Below are 21790 nucleotides of genomic sequence, written 5' to 3'. Positions count from 1 at the left end.
AGAAGGACAGGTGGGGCTGGCGGGCAGAGAGAATAACTAGGAGGAGGAATCTAGCCTCGAGGGAGAAGAGAAGAGAAAGGAAAATGAGAGAGAAAAAGAGAGAGAGATGCCTGGGGCCAGCCAGCCAGACACAGAGTAAGACATACAAAATGAAAGACAGGTTAAAAAAAAAGAAAAACCGAGGCAAAATGTAGATGAAGAAAAACAGGTTAAAATAAGTTATAAGAGCTAATGGGACAAGCCTAAGCTAATGCGGAGCAGCATAACAAATAAGCCTCTGTGTCATGATTTGGGAGCTGGTTGGTGGACAAAAAAAAGTATGTTACACTTAGCTGTTTTGGAGCTCACTATGTAGACAAGACTGTCCTGGAATACACAGAGATCTACCTGCCTCTGTCTCTCAAGTGCTAGGATTAAATGCAGGCATCACTACGTTATTTGTAACTAATTTGTATAATAACTAATTTGGTTCCTGTCCTAGTGTGGGTTTCTATTGCTGCAATGAAAGGGTTTGTTTGGCTTACACTTCCATATCACAGTTCATTACCAAAGGAAGTCAGGACAGGAACCTGGAGGCAGGAGCTGATGCAGAGGTCATAGAGGGGTGCTGCTCCTCATGGTTTGCTCAGCCTGCTTTCTTGTAGAACAGGACCACCTGCCCAGGGATGACACCACCCACAATGGGCTGGGCTCTCCTCCATCAATCACTAATTAAGAAAATTAATTAAGAAGATGCCTTACAGATGTATCTTTTTTTGTTTGTTTTTCAAGACAGGGTTTCTCTGTGTAACAGTCCTAGCTATCCTGGAACTTGCTCTGTAGACCAGGCTGGCCTCGAACTCAGAGATCTGTCTGCTTCTGCCCCCTGAATGCTGGGATTAATGGCATGAGCCACCACACCCTAGTTTATAGCTGGATCTTATAGAGACATTTTCTCAGTTGAGATTGGTTCCTCTCAGATGACTTTAGCTCGTGTCAAATTGACATAAAACTATCCAGAGCAGTTCCACTACAGGCTTTTTCTTGGGGGCAGGGGGAGTGTCGAGACAGGGTTTCTCCGTGTAGCTTTGGTGCCTGTCATGGATCTCGCTCTGTAGACCAGGCTGGCCTCGAACACACAGAGGTCCACCTGGCTCTGCCTTCTGAGTGCTGAGATTAAAGGTGTGTGCCACCACCGCCCGGCTCCACTACAGGCTTTTAAGGTAGATCTATAGTAAATGAGATTTGTTCAAATAACTCGAATTGGATTGGAAGTCTTGGAGAATGAAGCTGATATCACGGCAGTAGAATTAACAACATCCTGCCTCTGGAGTTTTGCAAGCAGGCACCAGCTGGGCAGGTGCCATTTAAGACAAACCCACAGTGGATTAGGTCCTAGCTTCTGCTGCTCAGCTTGGAACAAAACAGCCAATAAGGAGAGGCGGGCAGATCTCTGTAATCTCAAAGCCAGTCTGGTGTATATAGGGAGTTCAGGGTTACATAGTGAGACCCTGTCTGAAAAAAAAAAAAGAAAAGAAAAGAAAAAAGCCAACAGAATGGCATATTGTGGGAAACTTAACAGCAGTCAACTGTGGCAAAACCCAAGGGATACAATTGTGTGATACAGACAGAAGACTTCTGTGTTTCTGCATGGTCAGACCACTCTGAATACATCGAGCCAGAAACCTGAGTTCCTAGAGGTTTGGAAAACTCAGCTATAATTGTAGAGAGGGAAACTCCATGCAACTCACAGAACCCAGAGGCATGTGTTTATCCTACCAGGGAACAGGAGGCTCAGAGACGTCTCTAGGGTGAGATCTCTGGAGAGATGTATTTACATTCCAAAGAGGTAGAGAAAGAATCCAGAGCCTTCTCATCTGGTCTTCTAACAGCAAAGGTTCCCCCTCTCCTTGGGGAAGAGAAGAAGCAACTGGTTTTGTCCTGTGTATAAGCTAAGAAAGGCTGCTCTGTGTGGAGTGGCATCCAGCAGGCCCTGGAGGGGTGGCTCCATGGTTAAGAGCACACTGGCTGCCCTTTGCAGGGGACCTGGGTTTGGTTCCCAGTACCCACATGGCAGTTCATCTGGTTCCAGGGATCTGGTACCCTCTGCTGGGCTCTATGGCCACTGGCTGCATGTGGTATACTTACATGCATGCAGTATACTCACATGCATGCAGGCAAAACACTCACACACATAAAGTTAGTCTATTCTTTAAAAATGAAAAAGAATAGTTTCCATCTCTTGTTCAGTGTCACCCCAGGGTATCTGCATAACAACTAATTTGGTTCCTCTTTTAGGGTGTCAGTATGAGAAAGCCAGAGACCCTACTCCTCAGCAAAGCAAATCTGGCTGAAACCCATTAAACACACACACACACACACACACACACACACACACACACACACACAACCATTGCTGTACTGGTTATAAAAGTTTCTGGAAACTGGGGCATTAGATGGTTCGGCAGGTGAAGGCACTTGCCCACAAGTCTGCCGACCTGAGTATATGCCAGATCAGAACCTATATGGTGGGAGGAAAGAACTGACTACCACAAGTTGTCCTCTGGCCTCTACAAGTTCAAATGCCTTGGCATGCACACTCTCCTCCCTCCACAGTTAGCAAATGTAATTAAAAAAAAAATTAAGTATCTGGAAATTGTTCTATAGGTATGTGCCAAAATGAAAACATAATCAAAGAAGTTTACTACAACTTGGGAAGAAGAATGAGTTTGTGGCAACTGACCTCTGACCTCCACACACACTCTGCTCCAGCTCTACCCGACAAGGCTCACTTCCTCCATCCAACTGGACCTATTTGTATTAGTCACATGGATGTAGCTGTGATCCAAAGTGCTTAATAAAGAGGGAGGGATTGATTTCAGGTCAGAGTTTCACAGTTGAGAACAGAGCTGATGAAAATGTGAGTTTAGATCCACTCACAGGACTCTGCATCCCCTTCACCAACCTCCTCCATACCCAGATACATCCTCCTTGGAGTCTAGCCTGGCAAGTACCTCTGACCTCTTCATCCACATCTTTCCCACAGTCTACCAGATTTAGCCTGGGTACCACTATGGGTACACCAGCAGAATCTGCTTTCCCTGCCTTGATTGCAGAGGAGGTCTAGGCTTGGGCCTATATCCCACCTACCTATCTGTCACATCACAGGACCCTCCCACATCCTGTCCCACTCTTCCAGCCCACTGTGCATCAGCCAGTCCCCTCTGCCCACCTGACTGCATTCTACCCACACCACTTCCAACCTCTAGACTTATCCCCAGGCCTACATCTTCTCCTCTCCCCCACTCTGCTCCATCCACAACAAACTTAAACTGACTGAGGGACCTGACTCCCTCACACAGACATGCATGCAGTCAAAACACCAATGCACATTTTTTAAAAAAGAAGAAAAAGAAGGAGCCAGCAGTGGTAGTGCGTGCCTTGAAGAGGCAGAAATAGGCAGGTCTCTGTGAGTTTGAAATCAGCCTGGTCTACAGAGTGAGTTCCAGGATAGCCAGGGCTACACAGAGAAACCCTGCCTCAAAAAAACCAAAACCAAAAAAAAAAAAAAAAAAAAAAAAAGATCATGAACCTCCTCAAAGAATTAAAGGACTTTAAAGAAGATATCAGAAACAGTTCAATGAAATCAAGGAAAAGGAGCTAAGAGAGGAGAAATGCCTGAGATGCCCAAGAAAACACAAACAGAAGGGTGTTGCAAGTGACCAAGGCAATCCAGGCCTTGAAATTGTCATCTAATAAAGAGATAGAAACATCAAAGAGGGGCTGGAGAGATGGCTCAGAGGTTAAGAGCACTGACTGCTCTTCCAGAAGCCCGGAGTTCAATTCCCAGCAACCACATGGTGGCCCACAACCATCTATAGTGGGATCTGATGCCCTCTTCGGGCATAAAGTTGTACATGCAGATAGAGTACTCATGTACATAAAGCAAATCTTTAAAAAAAAAAAAAAAAAAAGACAACACTTGAGAGACAGAGGCAGGCAGATCTCTATGAATTCAAAGCCAGCCTGGTTTACAAATTGAGTTCCACAGGACAGCCAGACTATTACACAGAGAAACCCTGTCTCAAAAAATAAATAAATAAATAAAAATAAAAAAAGCAGTTGAGCAAGCCCAGGCCCCAGGGAGGGCAAGAGCTTCAACACCGAAAAGGGGAAATACGAGATTACAGAACAGAGCAAGGTTTACCAAAGATCAAAGTTGTTCCTTAGCTCCAGGGCTACCTGCAATGTAGTTCTCTTTGACAAATGGGATGTAGCCTCACAAGCTGGTTTTCTAAATTGCTAACAACCTAATTAAACAGCTATATATGATTAAAGAAAAAAAAAGCTGGGCAGTAGTGGCGCCCACCTAAAATCCCAGCATTTGGGAGGCAGAGGCAGGCGGATCTCAGTGAATTTGAGGCCAGCCTGGTCTACAAAGTGAGTTCTGGGACAGCCTGGACTGTTACACTGAGAAACCCTGTCTCAAAAAACAAAAAACGCCGGGCGGTGGTGGCACATGCCTTTAATCCCAGGACTCGGGAAGCAGAGGCAGGCGGATCTCTGTGAGTTCAAGGCCAGCCTGGGCTACAGAGTGAGTTCCAGGAAAGGTGCAAAGCTACACAGAGAAACCCTGTCTTGAAAAAAAACAAAACAAAACGAAAGAAAGAAAAGAAATCAGAAAGAGCACAAATAAATGCCTTAATAATGATGCAATTAAAAAAGTTGGAAAAATGGCTGGAGAGTTGCCTCAGTGGTTAAGAGCACTTCTTACTGTTGCAAAGGACGCAGGTTCAGTTCCCAGTACCCACATGGAGACTCATCACCTTGTAGGGCACCAGGCACATATTCCTAAACATAAAATAATTTTTAAAAATCTAAAAAAAATTTAAGTTAAAAAAAATTAACGAATTAAATCTAAACCCAGTCAAAGGAAAGAAATAATAAAAATCAGAGCAGAAATTATGAAATAGAAACAAAACAATAAAGAGAATCAATCAATATACTGGCTGATTCTTTTAGAAAATAAACAAGACTGACAGACCCTGGTTTAAGTAACGAAAAGAAAGAGAAAGAGGACACAAATTAACAGTCAGAATGAACAGAGAAACATTACAACAGACACCAAGGGAATTCAGAATACTGTACAGGAATATTTAAAAAACCTGTATTCCATGAAGCTGGAAAACTGAAAAGAAATAGATGATTTTCTAGATTCAGCCAAACTACCAAAATTCCAAGAAGATATCAACAACCTTAACAGACTCATAACAAATGAGGACATTGAAACAGTAATAAAAAGTCTTTCAGGACAGATGGAGTCACAGCAGAATTCTGCCAGACTTTCAAAGAAGATCTACAACCAATCCTTAAACTATTCAAAAAGATAGAGAAGGAGCACTCCCAAATTTCTCCTATGAAGCCAGTATCACTTTAATAGCCAAATTAGGCAAAGACACAAGAAAAAAACACTATACACCTATATCCCCAATGAAGACAGGCTCAAAGTTTCTCAACAAAATACTTGCAAGTAGAATACACACATCAAAAAGATCATCATACACCATGCTCAACTTGGCTTTATCCCCGAAATTCAGAGATGGTTCAACAAACCCAAGTCAATAAATGTAATAAACCACATAAATGGTCTTAAGTACAAAAATCATATGATCGTCTCAGTAGATGAAGGAAAAGCCTTTGACAAAATCCAACAGCCTTCATGATAAAAGTCTTAGAGAATGTAAGGCTAGAGAGAACATAGCTCAACGTAATAAAAGCTATATACAAAAAAAACAACAGGCAACATCATCCTCCATGGAAAAAGGCTTGAAGCAAAACAATGGGAGTCATGAACAAGACAGGGATGGAGAGTCACTATCCCCACTCCTTTACAGCATCCTGCTGGAAGGACTGACTGAAGCAATAAGGCAAGAGAAGGAAATTAAAGGAATACAGACAGGGAAAGAATACGTCAAACTATCCCTATTTTCAGATGACATGATTCTCAAAAAGAGATCACAGAAAAAGTTCTACCAGAAAATTCTAGAAGAAAATTCAGCAGTGTGGCAAGATATAGAATTGACATGTACAAATCAATAGCTTTTCTATTATATACACCAACAACACACAGAGAAGGAGATCATGGACACACTCCCCACTCACAATAGCCTGAAAGAAAATAATATGCCTTCCAGGCAGTGGTGGTACACGCCTTTAATCCCAGCACTTGGGAGGCAGGGGAAGGGAGATCTCCTAGTTCAAGGTCAACTTGGTCTACAGATCGAGTTGCAGGATAGCCAAGACTACACAGACAGACCCTGTCTCAAAAAAACAAATAATAATAATAATGATAATAATAATAATAACAACATGTCTGAGACTAAATCTAACAATGGAAGTGAATCATCTCTACAGTAAAAAGTTTAAAACTCTGAAGAAGGAGATAAAGACACTAAATATAAAGACATCCCATGCTCATGGATTCATAGAATTAATGTGAAAATGACCATCAACTATTTATAGATTTAACGCAATTCCCACTTCATTATTCATAGAAATAGAAAAAAAACTATCCTAAAACTTCATAAGGAACTCTAAAAGACCCTGGGTAACCAAACAACCCTAAGCAAAAACAAAACACTAAAGGGACTATAATTCCAGATACACAGTATGGTGGCCGGGTGGTGGTGGTGGTGGTGGTGGTGGTGGTGGTGGTGGTGGTGGTGCATGCCTTTAATCCCAGCACTTGGGAGGCAGAGGCAGGCGGATCTCTGTGAGTTCGAGGCCAGCCTGGTCTACAGAGCGAGTTCCAGGACAGGCACCAAAACTACACAGAGAAACCCTGTCTCGAAAAACAAAACAAAACAAAAAACAAACAAACAGTATGGTATTGGCACAAAAATAGACACATGGACCAACCTAACAAAATTGAAGACCTAAACATGAGTACATGTAACTTCAGCCACTTAATATTTGACAAAGATGCTGAAAACATATTCTGGAAAAAAGAAAGCATCTTCAACAAATGTTGCTGGAAAAACTGGATGTCCACATACAGAAGAATCAGCTTGTACAAAAACTACCTCTAAATGGATCAAAGACCATTTACGTGACACCAAAATTGCTAGAAGAAAACATAGGCCATGCCCTCCATGAAATAGGTGTAGGAAAGGACTTCCTGAATAGGACTCTGTTTGCCCAAGAACTAAGGCCAACCATTGACAAGAGGGACTTCAGAAAACCAGAATATTTCCACACAGCTAAAGAAACAGCCAACTGAGTGAAGTCCACAGAATGGATTAATATCCAGAATATATAAAGAACTCAAAAAACAAGTCAAAAAAACTAAATGTCCCACTCAGTAAATGAGACTGGGATCTGAATGGAGTTCTCAAAAGAAAAAAGTGGCTAAGAAATTTCTCAAAATTTTCATCATCCCTAGCAATTAGGGAACTACTAATCAAAACAACTTTGAGATTTCATCTTACCCCAGCCAGAACGGAAAAGATCGATGGAAGAGCTTGACAACAGATGCTAGAAAGGATGTGGGGAAAAGAGAATCCTTACCCACTGTCGAGGGACTGCAAACTGGGGCAGGCACTGAAAACCAGTGTGCAGAATTCCCAGAAAGCTAACAACAAATCTACCATATGACCCAGCAAACCACTCCTTGGCATCTGCCCAAAGGACCTGACATCCCACTCCACAGGTACCTGCTCGGCCACGTTCACTGCTCTCTAGTCACAATAACTAGGACAGGGAAACAACCTCAACGTCTGACGACTGAGGAATGGATAGTGAAAATGTGGTACATATATACTATGGCATACTATTCAGCTGTAAAGAAAACTGCTTTGCAGGTTGATGGATGGAACTAAGAAAGTTCATAATGAGTGAAGTAACCCGGAGCCAGGATGTCACATGTTCACATGTTCTCTCTTCTTCTTCTTCTTCTTCTTCTTCTTCTTCTTCTTCTTCTTCTTCTTCTTCTTCTTCTTCTTCTTCTTCTTCTTCTTCTTCTTCTTCTTCTTCTTCTTCTTCTTCTTCTTTTTGGTTTTTTGAGACAAGGTTCTCTGTGTAGTTTTGGTGGCTGTCTTGCATCTCTGTAGACCAGGCTGGCCTTGAACTCACAGAGATCTGCCTTCCTCTGCCTCCACCCGGCATACATCTCTCTTATTGGAGGTGCCTAGCTCCAAATCTTTAGATGTGAGTACACAGTTTGTAGGAACTACAGAAACCAAGAAAGTAAAATGGGACCGCTGCCAGGATGGGGGGTTGGGAGGCAATGGAGAGGGAATGGTGGGGTTCAAATGCTCTGATTAGGGAAATGGGGGGAAGGAGGTACTTCAAAGAGGGTGAGGAAGAGTAGTACAGAAGACAGAGGGAAGAGGGTAAGGGGAATAGCCTGCTCTGCCCCCTGAGGAGAATCCATGCAGACACCTGGACATTCTGTGCCTGCATGGTACTCTACAGAACTCAGATTATACTGCAGCATAGCCAGCCATATTTTCTACAAACACGACTTACATACCACCACAATTTTTTTTTAATGGGCACAACCTTTATTTCCCTTCCCTAGGCTGATGTCAGGCAAGTGAGATATACTGTAGACAGAGCCAGAGCAAGCCCTTCTCAAGCAGTCTTTAACTTAGCACTGACCCCACACCCGTCATTCTTTATGGCAGTGACTTCCCACACTCCAGGGGGAGGGGAAGGCAGGGTTTCAGTGGACTCAAGCCCTGCTGGCATGTTGAGAACCATCCAAGCGCTTCTTAGAGAAGGCACGGACATTCAGGTCCAGCACACAGTCAGGCTCAGTATGTCTTCAGGACCGGGTGTCCCAAGTCCTTCTTCGGGGTCTGGAACCACAGCCGGAACTTGGTATGGAGCCCAGGCTGGGGGCTGCTCCTAGGGGTCTCGAATGAACAGTAGGCACATGGTGTACCACCACAATTTTGATGCAAAAGGCCTCAACCCCCATAATAGACTCTCTGGGATGGGTACCAGCTGGTGTAAACTGGACTAACAAAGTGACTAACATCACCTCAAGCATATGGGATGACTTCTCAATGCAATCACCCAATTCACACTGGACTTGTAATGGAAAATCCATTCAAATTGCCTTGCAGTCCATCAGTGGCTCCAACTGGACCACCACTACACAAGGCTTAATACACCAACCACCAAGAGAACAACAATCTAAGTGGTGGAAGAGACAATGGAGTGATGTAACGGACCTACCAGTCTGTTTCATACACCACTCTTAGAAGATTCAACACTTGACAACTACGTTTACTGACTTACCTTTAAGGAAAACTGAAACCAATGCATAATCACTAATTATCAGTGATATATACCCATCTTTAAAACCAAAAAATCCGCTTGCCAAATGAGGAAGAATGTTTGGAGCTGTGATATCATGCCTATACTCCACAACAATGAAATGATAGACTTCCCAATTCCTCTGGATATACACGCCGGGAACATCACACATTTGTTTCCTCCCAGAATATGGAACACTGGTTCACAGTCTGTTGAAATTCCAGCCTGGACTTATACCAGCTACCAAAGTGAATACATCAACCCAAGAGTGGATATGATACAATTTGCAACCAGAGGATGCCCTGGATCCTACGACTCCTTTGTGCCAAGGTATCACATAAAAAGGCAGACCACGGAAACTTACATTGGTGGAAAACTTCAGATATGGACCTTTTCAAACTGGAACCCTAGAAACACACCCCCCCTAGGACTTCCCTATTATTTCTACATGATTCTCCTTCTACTACAGCTCAAGGAATGGGGCATTGGAGACTTTGAGGCCCATAAGCCAATAGTCAATATATCACATGGAGGAACTGCACAAAGGACCCCCATTTGATGAGGCGTATGTCTTCTCCATAACATGGAAGTTCTATGGGATCAAAGAAGGCAGCCTAACACCGTGCATCATTGATAAAGGAGGATGAGACAAGAACAGCACATTCTTCACAGCCCACTAGAAGGCAGCATTTGTCGACTCTCCTACTTCCCCACCAGTGGTTACGGGAGAGCATCACATCAGACCTCAGCCTACCTGCAAGGTTTGGAATCACACCTAGGATCCAGAAGATCTCACTTACCTTCAACCTCAAGTCATGGCTCCCACCTGAAGAACTCCGCTCTGAGCCTGAATTTAGGAGAATACCAGTCTTCTCCTACTCCTCAGGAAATCGGTTTGCTGTAGGAAAACCCTTACGGTTGCTGGAGCTGTATTGTTTGGCTCCTCACTAGGAACTGGCATAGCATCTTGGTTCTTTCAGACATAAATGAGGATATCGCAGACATCAGAAATCTTACTGAATAACAAAAATTGGCCATTAATACCTTGTCTGATGGACTAGATACAACTCACAAACTGATTACAAGCCTTCATCTGGAACTAAATTTACTGAAGCAATTGTTGGTGGATACTAATAAATATACAGCTGAAAGTTTGAAGAAACTAGCTGTAGCCAACCAGATCTCTCAAAATTATCTGCTTCAACTTCTTCAGAGGAACAAAGAGAAGAATGTATCCAAGCAAGACTCACTTGTCAGTGAGTACACAGAACTATCTCAGCCCTTCTCTACAGGATTTGGAACAAAAATGGCAATCTACAAGTCTCTCCTAGACCCAATGCAAACCCTGTGGTGTGAGCATGGATTCTGCAAAATACATTTACATTTAGTCTATATAGACTTCAGTACCAGCTTAGCACACACACCTGTTTCCTAGGAAACTTGGCAGTGGATCTATTAAACCCACTAACTATTCCCTATGAACTAGTTGGACTAATACAAAGGATGTCTACTACCTAGAGAAACATACCATCTCACTTGGAGCCACCCACCCTCTGTCCAATGAGCTCCAAACATCAGAACTGATTCCTTCGGTCTCTGCAAACCAACTCACAGACCTTGGCAATGGAGTCTTTACCACATGCTCCATGCCGGCCTTCAGCCTCACAGTTGACATCTATAACATCTCCAGGGATACCTTGGACTCCACTTTTTCTTCTGCAGAACCTGGTTGGCTGTATACAACGCTGCTGGAGTTACAGCTCATTTCTCAGGACAGGTAAACCTGCCCAAGAGCTCTGGCCTAATGTTTGAACAGAGACACATTTTTGACTCAGGTACCCTATATAATAATGAACATGAAGATGGCTTGCTAGGTATACTGGGTGGTTTTATGTGTTGACTTGACAACCAGCTAGAGTCATCAGAGGAAGGAGCCTCAGCTGAGGAAATGCCTCCTTGAAATCCAGCTGTAAGGCATTTTTTTCAATTAGTAATCAATGGGGGAGGGCTTAGTCCATGGTGGGTGGTGCCATCCCTGGGCTGCTGGTCCTAGGTTCTGTAAGGTGGGCTGAGCAAGCCATGGGAAGCCAGCCAGTAAGTAGCTCCCCTCCATGGCCTCTGCATTAGCTCCTGCCTTCAGGATCCTGCCTTGTTTGAGTTCCTGTCCTGACTTCCTTCAGTGATGAACAGCAATGCTGAAGTGTAAGCCAAATAAACCCTTTCCTCCCCAACTTGCTTTTTGGTCATGGTGTTTTATCACAGCAATAGAAACCCTAAGACACTAGGGAAGACTAGAAAGCCATTAATGACATTTCCACTGGAGGACAGAGAGACAGAGTCCAACATTTATCAGCTGCACTCAACGCGGACACTATTGCCTGTACCATAAAGTTAGCAGCAACCTTCGAAAGTGCTCTTTATTTGATGTGACTGGTTGTATGTTTAGATTTGACTATCCTTGCTTCCCCATGTGGAACTTATTCCACTGGATAAAGGAGAGCCTTTGGCTTTTGGTATACATCATATTGGCCTTTTTGACATGCAAATTCCTTATGATTATTTTGGGCTTGTTTAATAACCTTCATTTTAGGAGGAGCTATGACACAGAGCTCCAGAGACCACTATCACACCAGACATGACACCTCAGGCAAGGAATATTGTATTCCAGATTCCTGTTTCTACCCCACCAAGTAATTGCCATTTTTGCCAAAAGAGATGGTCTGCATACATTGATTTTAGACCCAAGATGGACGCCAGCAGAGACTTGCCAGACTTCCTGATGCTTTATATCTATCATTTGCTTTTTAACAATATATATTAGTTTGTTTTGTTTGTCATGACAGGGTTTCTCTGTGTAGCCCTGGCTGTCCTAGAACTTGCTCTGTGGACCAGGTTGACCTCGAACTCAGAGATCCGCCTGCCTCTCGAGTGCTGAGATTAAAGGCATGCGCTGCCACCACCCAGCTGCTTTTTTATAATATTAGCATACACAAAACTGAGAGACAACACTGGACGCTGAAGCTTACTGGACTCTTAGTTTCTCTTTTCATTAATTAAAGAAGAAACACTTGGCCCCCAGCCGTGACCCGCATGTTCCTCCTACTTGACCCTGATCCAGTTGGGATGATGCTCTATGATTGGTCCTGCTCAGTCCTACAGCTCCAAACCTGCTATACCCCCCTTTACGACGTGTTTGTTTGGAAGCGACTGCTTTACCTTTTATTTCTGAATGTGTTTCTCAACTTGGTGCAAACCAAACCTGTAGAAAATATAAATTTGGGGAAATGCGTATATACCATAGGGATCACAGCAATATCCTGTAATCGACATTGTTTTGACCACTTTGCTTAATAATTGTATGTTTTAATGCCTGAGATTTATTTTCTGGCATTTATGTGTCTATTAGTGATTGGGATACTTATTCTATGCTTTCTCCTTTTCCTGTTGTGGCCTGAATTTGCAAATTGCTGGGAAACTGCTAGTAATTCTTAAGCGCGCTCCCCATCGGCACTGTGTATACCTCAAGGACCAGGGGATGGAATGTAATGAGCATATAAAAGATGCCTTCTGGACATGTCAAAATAGCTCAGTCAGACATTCCACTACGCCCAAGGCTGCACCTAATAACCAGAACCCATCGCTCATTCAAGATAACCAGGCACAGTCCCAGATGCCCATGACACTCCCTGGACGTCTAAGCAGACACCAAGAGCAATGTGCTGCTCTGCACATCTGGAGAGATGCCACCTTCATCTATCCTGCACCTGGAGAGTCTCCCCCAGGATCCTGACCCTTGAACCAGAGACGTCTGTCAGAGAGTGGACCTGACCTTCTGCTCAGATATGTCACACAGGTGAGTAGCCTTGGGGAGATAGGCTTAGGACCATAGTTAGGAATTTAGAGTGTGAACCTTGTGTGATGACCCTAAGCATAATAAAATACAACTTTTGTTATGTCAACTACGCATATCTATCTTCTTGCTTGCAACACCCTGGCTGTCCTGGAACTTGCTATATAGACTGGGTTGACCTCAAACTCTGAGATCTGCCTGCCTCTGCCTCCCCAGTGCTGGGATTCAAGGCGTGTGCCACCACTCCCAACCCCCCACTGATCCTTAATAAACTGCTAAGGAAATGGTACGGAGCCATGAAGGGGTGACTGACAGCACAAAGGTCCTATCCCAGGTATGGGCAAACGCCTGTGGTCCCAGCCCTCGGGAGACAGAGGCAAGAGGATCGGTGAAGGTCAGCTTCCACTACAGCTCATGGGAAGCTGCAGGCCAGCCTAGGTGATATGAGACCCTGCCTCAGAACACATACACACAGAAAGTTCTTTTTTCACATATTTTTCTCCCCCAAAAGAATACTTTTTTTTTTTTTTCTTTTTTGGTTTTTCGAGACAGGGTTTCTCTGTGTAGCTTTGGTGCCTGTCCTGGATCTCACTCTGTAGACCAGGCTGGCCTCAAACTCACAGAGATCCGCCTGCCTCTGCCTCCCGAGTGCTGGGACTAAAGGCGTGCACCACCACCGCCCAGTAAGAATACATTTTCCAAAAAGGCATTATCAGGGTTTGAAAAATAGTTCAGCAGTTAAAGAGCACTGGCTGCTCTTCCAGAGGGACTGGGCTCAGTTCCCAGGATCTATCTACCTGGGGGCTCACAATGGTCTATAACTGAAGTTCCAGGGGATCTGACCCCTTCTTCTGACTTCTGCAGATTCCAGGTGCACCCCGTGGTAGTGCATAGACATAAGCAGGCAAAGCACCCATACACATAGAATAAAAATTCTATTTTTAAAAAAGGCTGACATCAAAGGAGCCGAGTACCACAAGTGGTCTCGGCAAGCAGCTCCCTTCTCCCTCCCCGAGAATGCTGGCTCTTCTGGCCACCAAACTGCGAAGGTTTCAGGACTTGCATTCTCCTCTAGCACGGGGGTTTGGGAACATCACTAGCTATCAGATGTGGCATGCAGTTCAAGTAGTCTGATGACAAGAACATGCCCACCTGACACCCCACTGTGAAGCCTGCGGGTGCCTCTGAGCAGAAAAAGGATCCAAGCAGAGCCAACACTTGGCAAGTGAACTTAGGAAAACATGGCTGAAGCTGGGGTGGGAGGAGGAGCTGAAAGCGGGGAGCAGCTGTTTCTGTCATGAATGCCCCAGGAGGAGAGGGGACTCTTGACAACCTTCCTGGAAGGGAGAGGGCCTGGCCTCTGAGGAAGGCTGGAGGGAAAGAGAGATGAGGCAAGAGACCGAAGCTTCTTCAGGAGCCACCTCACACCCTCCATTCCTTTCCTACCTGCAAAATGGGCAGAATCATCCCAATTCACTCCAAGTCACCAGGACAGAAAAACAGCCAGGCTGAAGATGCCCTCCGCCTGAATGGGGAGGGCAAGCTAAGACCATGGCGTTCAGACAACTAAAGGGGTGGTCACATGGGTTCCTTCCTCCACAGCTGGACATTTCTCCCCAACAGAAGGACAGTTTTGTTCTCTTTCATTTTCTGACGTCTCACGTCGCCCAGGTCTTGAACTGTGTGTGACTTAACAACCTCACCAACTTCTCTGACACACACTCACTGTGTAGCCCTAGCTGGCATCAGAGACCCTCCTGCCTCCACCTCCTGCCCTCCCAAATGCTGGGGTTACACACATGTTCCACCACACGCAGTTTACACAGCCTGGAGGATCAAACCCAAGGCTCCCACATGTTACACATGCACCAGCTAAGCTACATGCCCAGGCCCCAGAATAACATTTTGTGGTTACTGTTTTGTTTTGAAACTGCAGCCCAGCACAATGACATAAAGGAGAAGAATGTAACTTAGTGACTTAGCCCTTACCCAGCAAGTTCAAGTCCCAAAAACCAAAAAAGAAAACATTTAGTCTATCAAAATAAAAAGGGAAAAGACAGGAATTAAATCAATCACTTTTTCTTTTCTTTTCTTTTTTTTTTTGAGACCAGCTCTCACTAGCCTATGCTGTCTTCCAACTCCACAAGTGGCTGAGGGTGGCCTTGAATTCCTGATCCTTCTGCTTCTGCCTAGAGTGCTGGGATTACATTGGCTTAATTTGTTGTTTGTTAATTACTTGGATTGGCTTAATTTGTTGTTTTGGAACAGGGTCTTACAATTCACTATACAGCTCAGGCTGGTCTTGAACTCACAGCAAGCAGTTCTGCCTCAGCCTCAGTTTCAACATGCACCACCACACCCAGCTCAACTTCATTTGAAAGTCCTGGGTATCTAACTCAGGGTCTCCCATGTGTCAGGCAGGCGCCATGAAGCTACAACCCCCAGCTCAGCTGGAAGGCTGTGCTCTGAGCTCCTGGGATGTGGTCACCTACTCAGTTATCCTTCCCTCACCTGTGTGACAGGCCGACTTTACCTTCTTCTGAAGCACATAAGCCTAGAGAAAGATGCATTAAAAACACCAGAACCGGGGCTGGAGAGATGGCTCAATGGTTGAGAGCACTGGCTGCTCTTCCAGAGGACCCGGGTTCAATTCCCAGCACCCACATGGCAGCTCATAACTGTAAGTTCAGAACTCCAGGATCTGACACCTTCACACCAATGCATATAAAATAAAGTTTAAAAAAAAAAAAAACAACAACACCAGAACCTAGAGGTCGACTCCTGTAACCCCAGCTAATCAGGAGGCTGCAGCCAAAGGCCTATAAATTCAAGACCTCAAGACCTGCCCAGGCCACGGAACAAGATGTCTCCAAAGTAAAAAGCACAGAGAGGACCACTGAGATTGCTCAGTGAGCAAATGTGCTTACGGCTCTGCCTGGTGACTTGAGTCCAATCCCTAGGACCCACATGAGGGAAGGAGAGAGCAAACCCCGCCAGTTATTTTCTGACCTACACACACACACACACACACACACACACACACACACACACACACACACACACACCAGAGCCTGCATTCACCACCCACACCGACACCCATAACGCTTTAAAAACGAGCTGGGGATGAAGCTCCGTGGTAGAGTGCTTACCTAGTATGTGCAAGGCCCTGGGGGCAACCTCCACCACTAAGGAAGAGGAAAACGGAATAATCAGGAATATGGAAGAATGAATGAAGACTGTTTAAAGTGTGTGTGTTGGATATATTTGTATGTGTACACGTACATGCAGGTGTATGTATGTGTATATGGGTATCAAGGTCAGAAATCAACATTGGATGACTCCCTTAGTCACTATTTTTTTATTTTATTTTATTTTTATTTTTTTGAGACAGGGTTTCTCTGTGTAGCTTTGGAGTCTTTCCTGGAACTCACTCTTATAGCCCAGGCTAGCCTCGAACTCACAGAGATCCGCCTGCCTCTGCCTCCCAAGTGCTGGGATTAAAAGCGTGCACCACCACCGCCCGGCCACTTTATTTTTTTTGAGACAGGGTCCCTTACTGGTTTTGCTAAGCTGGCTGGCCAACAAACTCAAGGGGCCTGCCTATCCCCAGCCGCCTTCTGTGTTGGGATTACAGGTCAGAGCCGACATACCTACCTGGCTTTTTCTGCAGATGATGGGGCTCCTAACTCAGGTCCTCAGGTCTGTGCAGCATACTACTCACTGAGCAACCTCCTCAGCCTGGTGGAGATTTAAAAATAGCCATCGGGGTGGTGACACATGCCTTTGGTCCCGAAATTCAGGAGATGTGGCAGGAAGAAATGTGTAGGCCAGCCTGGTCTACATAGCAAGTTCCAGGACACCCAGAACTACATAGATCTTGTTACAAATAAACAAACAAACAAACAAACAAACAAATAAATAAAGCCATGGGGGGGAGGGGGGCTGGAGGAGATGCTGGGCAGTTTAGAGTACTTGCTCTTATGGATGATTAGAGTTGGATTCCCCGCATCCACATAAGAGCTCACAATCATCCTAAGTGAGTTTCAGGAGATTTGTTGCTGACCTCGGACCTCCACAGCCACCAGGCACTCAATGTGAAAAGATGCTAAGGGCTGAGATAGTTCGAGTATGTGTGTGTCCTGTAATCTCAGCACTGAGGGTGGAGAAAGGATCCTGGGGTTCACTGATCAGCTAGTCTAGCCAGTTGGTAAGCTCCAGGTTCAGTGAGAGGTCACAGAGGGGGGTCGGGGAGAGTGGATAGTGTAAAGATTCTAAACGGTGTTTAGGGTGAGAACGTGGAGACACATTTGGACAAGTGGCATCCCACTGATTGCCCGCCTTTCCTATCTGTCCCAGTAGGTGGGTTCTCATAGCAGCAACTGGACTTGCCCAAACAAAAGACGATGCCCCGCCCCCCCAACACACACACACACACACACACACACACACACACACACACACACACACACACACACACGGTCCTCAGCTGAGTAAGCAAACCAGCTGTCTCCTAACAGCTTCTAGAATTCCCCTTTCATGAGTTAATGTCATTTGCTACTAAAAAACAAACAAAACCCCAAATAAAACCCCTGAGGCCTCCGGCACTAAAGAGGCAGCTGCCTGCTGTCATCAAGCTGAAAGTTTTAATGCCCGTTTTCAGGAAAATGCTCCGAGGCCTCCACCTTGGCTTTCCTCTAGTGTGTGGGGGGGGGGGGGGTGGAGGTGGGGAAGGTCTCTAAGCAAAGAGGAGAGAAACAGCACAAGTCGGGGAAGAAACTGCAGCCTCCAGTTCAGCTGTGCCCCGGGACCCGTCTGTCCTGACCGCAGGCTCTCGGTGCTTGCCTTATTTATTAGTTGGGTTTTGCCTATTTATCTCTGTGTTGGGGTGGGTGCCAGGGCCTCGGGACATATGAGAGGTCAGAGGCACACTGTGGAACCTGCTCTCTCCTAAGTTTCAGGGATCAAATTCAGGTCCCCAGGCTTGCACAGCAGGTCCCATTCCCTGCTGAACAATCTGAGTGGCACTCGTTTTTTGGAGGCAAGGCTCTATGCGGCCCAGGCTGGGTATGAACTCTTGCTATATGGCTGAGGATGGTCTTAACGCCTGATCTCCTGCCTCCACCTCCTGAATACTGAGATCCCAGGCGTGTGCCACCACACCAATGTTTTCCTCTGGGCTTGAGGGCCCCAACAAGCTCCAGAAGCTAGAAAGTCCCCTGGGAGCACAGCTGGGTGGATGAAGATGGTCTTCCCTCCTCTCCCTGCACTGTCTGTGTCCGTCAGCGACAGTCCTTGTGCCCACATGCCTGTTTGCAAGGATGTGTGAGCCTTAGAAAGATCCAAACTATGGGGGTTGGGGTTTAGCTCAGTGGTAAAGCGCTTGCCTAACAAAGCGCAAGGCTCTAGGTTCCGTCCTCAGCTCTGGGGGGGGAAAAAGATCCAAATTAACAGCAGAGACAAACAGACCCTCTGTGTTCCTTTTCAGTATTTTACTCTCTCCCACAAATTACCTTAAGACAAGAGCTAGCACCTGCAGCTGTCTGTCCCCAGAAGCTCTTTTTTTGTGTCCCCAGAAGCTCTTTTTTTGTGTCCCCAGAAGCCCATGCTGCCCTCGGTGGGAGAACAGACTAAAACTTCACACTTCATTTCTTCTCTTTTTTTTCTTTTAGTTTTTCAAGACAGGATTTCTCTGTGTAACAGTCCTGGCTGTCCTGGAACTCTCTTTGTAGACCAAGGCTGGCCTCGAACTCACAGAGATCCTCCTGCCTCTGCCTCCCGAGAGCTGGGATTAAAGGCATGCGCCACCACTGCCTGGCCTGAAACCTCATTTCTTTTGATGGAAAGCACCATCCCCCATATTCACTGTCCTCTGGGACTCTAAGGTGGCCCAAGAGCTGATTGATGACTGGTGACTCTTTATTCCTGTGACTCTGGCATCTCAAGATAGATGGCAATTAGCAATCCTATTCAAAACAAAAACACTCCTAACCACCCATGTGCATCTGTCCCTAGGTCAGGTAGCTCTTCCCCAAGCTGAAGTTGACAGAGTGCTTGGCTGGCACACATGAAGCCCTGGGTTCAACCCCCATAAACAAGGCATAGGAAGTAAATGAAGGAAAACCAGTTCAAGGCAACCTTGGTTACATAGCCAATTTGAGGCCAGTTTGGGCTGCATTAGACCCTACCTAAAAAAAAAAAAAAAAAAAAAAAAAAAAAAAAAAAAAAAGGAAAAGAAAAAGTCCCAGTGGTTAAGAGCACCAGCTACTCTTTCAGAGGATCCAGGTTCAAGTCCACATACCCACATAGTGGTTCACTGCCAGCTGTAACTCCAGTTCCAGGGCATCTGACCCTCTTCTGGCCTCTGTGGGCTCCTGTGAGCACAAGGTGCATGTATACACTCAGGCCCATACACACAAAATAAACCTTTTTTGTTTTGTTTTTCAAGACAGGGTTTCTCTGTGTAGCCCTGGCTGTTCTGGAACTCACTCTGTAGACCAGGCTGGCTCTGGTCCAACCTCCTCTGCCTCCTGAGTGTTGGGACTAAAGGCATGTGCCAAAACGTGTGGCAAACAGCCCCAACATTTGTAAAACGTTTAAATAGGCCTGTTATACTCTGCCTTGTTAATGAATCTCTGGTGACCTCCAAACGTATACCAAGGCATGCATACACACATACACACAAAAACAAATAAATATGAAAAACATCCAATGAGTCTTTCGTTACTGGACACTAGTCAGGTAGGTGCATTGTGTTGGAAAGGAATGGCGGCCAGTTCACCTTTCTACCCCTATCCCAGCATGCACCACAGCTCCTTGGGCCCCAATGGTGATATCATGGCTGCCTCAGACTTTGCATAAATCCTCTCTTATTTCACCCCTCCGGTCTAGACCCCCACTGCATTCAATTCCCTTTCTGAAATACACACTGTGCTCACCCTTTGGAAGGAGGCAGAGGACGGGAGAATGCAACCACTAATTCAAACCAGAGAAGCCCAGGACACAGGACTTTTTCATACAGCCTGTCTGCAAGCCCCCTTCCCCAGCGAGGATTCTGACTTGGTTACTTGGCTCCCTGTTTCAAAGCCAGAGAGCTGTTCTTTTGACTCACTCCTGCATGGAAAAGACGAAACCTTTCTATGTGGTTTTGCAACCTCCTCTTATTCTTTTTAAGTAAAGAAATGTGGGGGTGGGCTGGCTAAGACAGCATGAAGGTGAGAAGCCTTCCAAGGTTCAGGCCAGCTCTGTTGGCCTGGGCTGCCTAGAGAAGGTCACCCACCATCCCTGGACAAGACCACACACAGCATCAGGTGTTCCCTTGCCCCAGGGAGTATAATGAATGTTTATTTGCTGTGCTCCTGCCATGGGAGGAGGAGGAGGGCCTGTGACTAAGATGAAGAGGTTCCTTGGTAGGAGTCAAAACAACTGATCACCACCACACCTCAAACGTCCCCACAGCCCCCACAGACAGCTAGGACAGAACTAGGTAGGCTTTGGAGGGAGCTGTCACAGTTGCCTGCCTGTAGTGGTCAGTGTGTTCCATTTCTCAAGGAGAATCTCTATTTTACAAGCAAACAGCTCTTATCGGTTTCCCAAACAAATGATCAGTCTGAAAAGACTGGAGAGGTGGAAATTTCTCTAATTGGTTAATGAAATGGCATGCGTCCACAGCACCATCTATTTCTCCCCGCATCCCACCCCCAGCAGTTAATGATGATCTCCCAAACTTCTGAAAGTTGGCTGACCCAAGAAGCAGGACACCAGGGACCGAAATGGAATAAAGGAGGGAGGAAGGAAAGATCGAAATTAAAGAAGAAAGGGAGTTAAAAGTAAGAAGAAGGCTAGGAAGGAAGGAGCAAGCGGATTCCTTCTCCAACCAGAGCCTAACTTTTCTTAAAATGCCCCCCTCCCCTGCCACCAGGAACCCGCGGGCTCTCGGGACTTGTCGCGGTGACCCGGGCCGCCTCTGGCCACGCACCGGGCCTCCCCCCCCCCGGCACCCCCCCCCCCGCAGTCTGTCGCCCCGGCTCCCGGCCGGCACTCACCCACCGCGGTGATGCGGAAGCCCCGGGGCGACCGCAGGGCTCGGCGCCGCCACGCATCCCGCAGCACCTGCACGCAGGGCTGGGGCGCTCGCACCAGCAGCACCCGGCGCTGCAGCCAGCCGAGGAAGGCCAGCCGCGACGCCGCGCGCGCCAGGCGTGCGTTCCAGAAGCAGCGCGCGTTGGCCCGGCGGAAGGCGCGGAACAGGGCGCGGCCGCCCGGCTCCCCCGCCGCCTGCCCGGCTTCCCGCGGGCTCAGCACCAGGGCCAGCGAGCCGGGCGCCAGCTGCACCCGCTGCGCCATACCGTCCGCCGGCGGGACCCGCGCTCCCTGCGCCCGCGCCCGCTGCCCCGGGAGCCCGCTGCGGGGGGCGGGGCCGGGGGCGGGGCCCGGCTTCCCAGGGCGTCGCTGTCACTCCCGGGTCCCCGCAGCAACCCGAAGAGCCCCGGACATCGCCCACCCGCAGGGGCGGAGAGGACCCAGGTCGCGCGTGGGAGGTGACCCGGGTTTGAGCCTCCGCTCCGCTCCTGATCTCTCAGGCCAGTTCTCCGGCTTCTCTGGTCTTAGATCCTCATCTCGCAGCAGAGTACTCTGAGGGCC

The 21790-nt window shown here is 46.6% G+C and overlaps 1 protein-coding gene across 1 annotated transcript in view; it reads right to left on the bottom strand.

Moving 5' to 3' along the window:
* The window catches only part of Stox1 (storkhead box 1), a 53898-nt gene extending 32381 nt beyond the window's left edge, over positions 1-21517 (bottom strand). The window contains exon 1 of the mRNA XM_052744859.1: positions 21193-21517. Within this exon, the coding sequence (XP_052600819.1) occupies positions 21193-21493 (301 nt within the window). The 5' untranslated portion in view covers positions 21494-21517. The remainder of the gene's footprint in view (positions 1-21192) is intronic.
* Positions 21518-21790: the final 273 nt, after the last annotated feature.

This window comes from Peromyscus californicus, unplaced genomic scaffold (assembly GCF_007827085.1).
Source record: "Peromyscus californicus insignis strain IS unplaced genomic scaffold, ASM782708v3 Scaffold_19__1_contigs__length_69161282, whole genome shotgun sequence".
NCBI classification, from domain to species: domain Eukaryota; kingdom Metazoa; phylum Chordata; class Mammalia; order Rodentia; family Cricetidae; genus Peromyscus; species Peromyscus californicus.
This window is presented reverse-complemented; position numbering and strand designations above follow the sequence as displayed.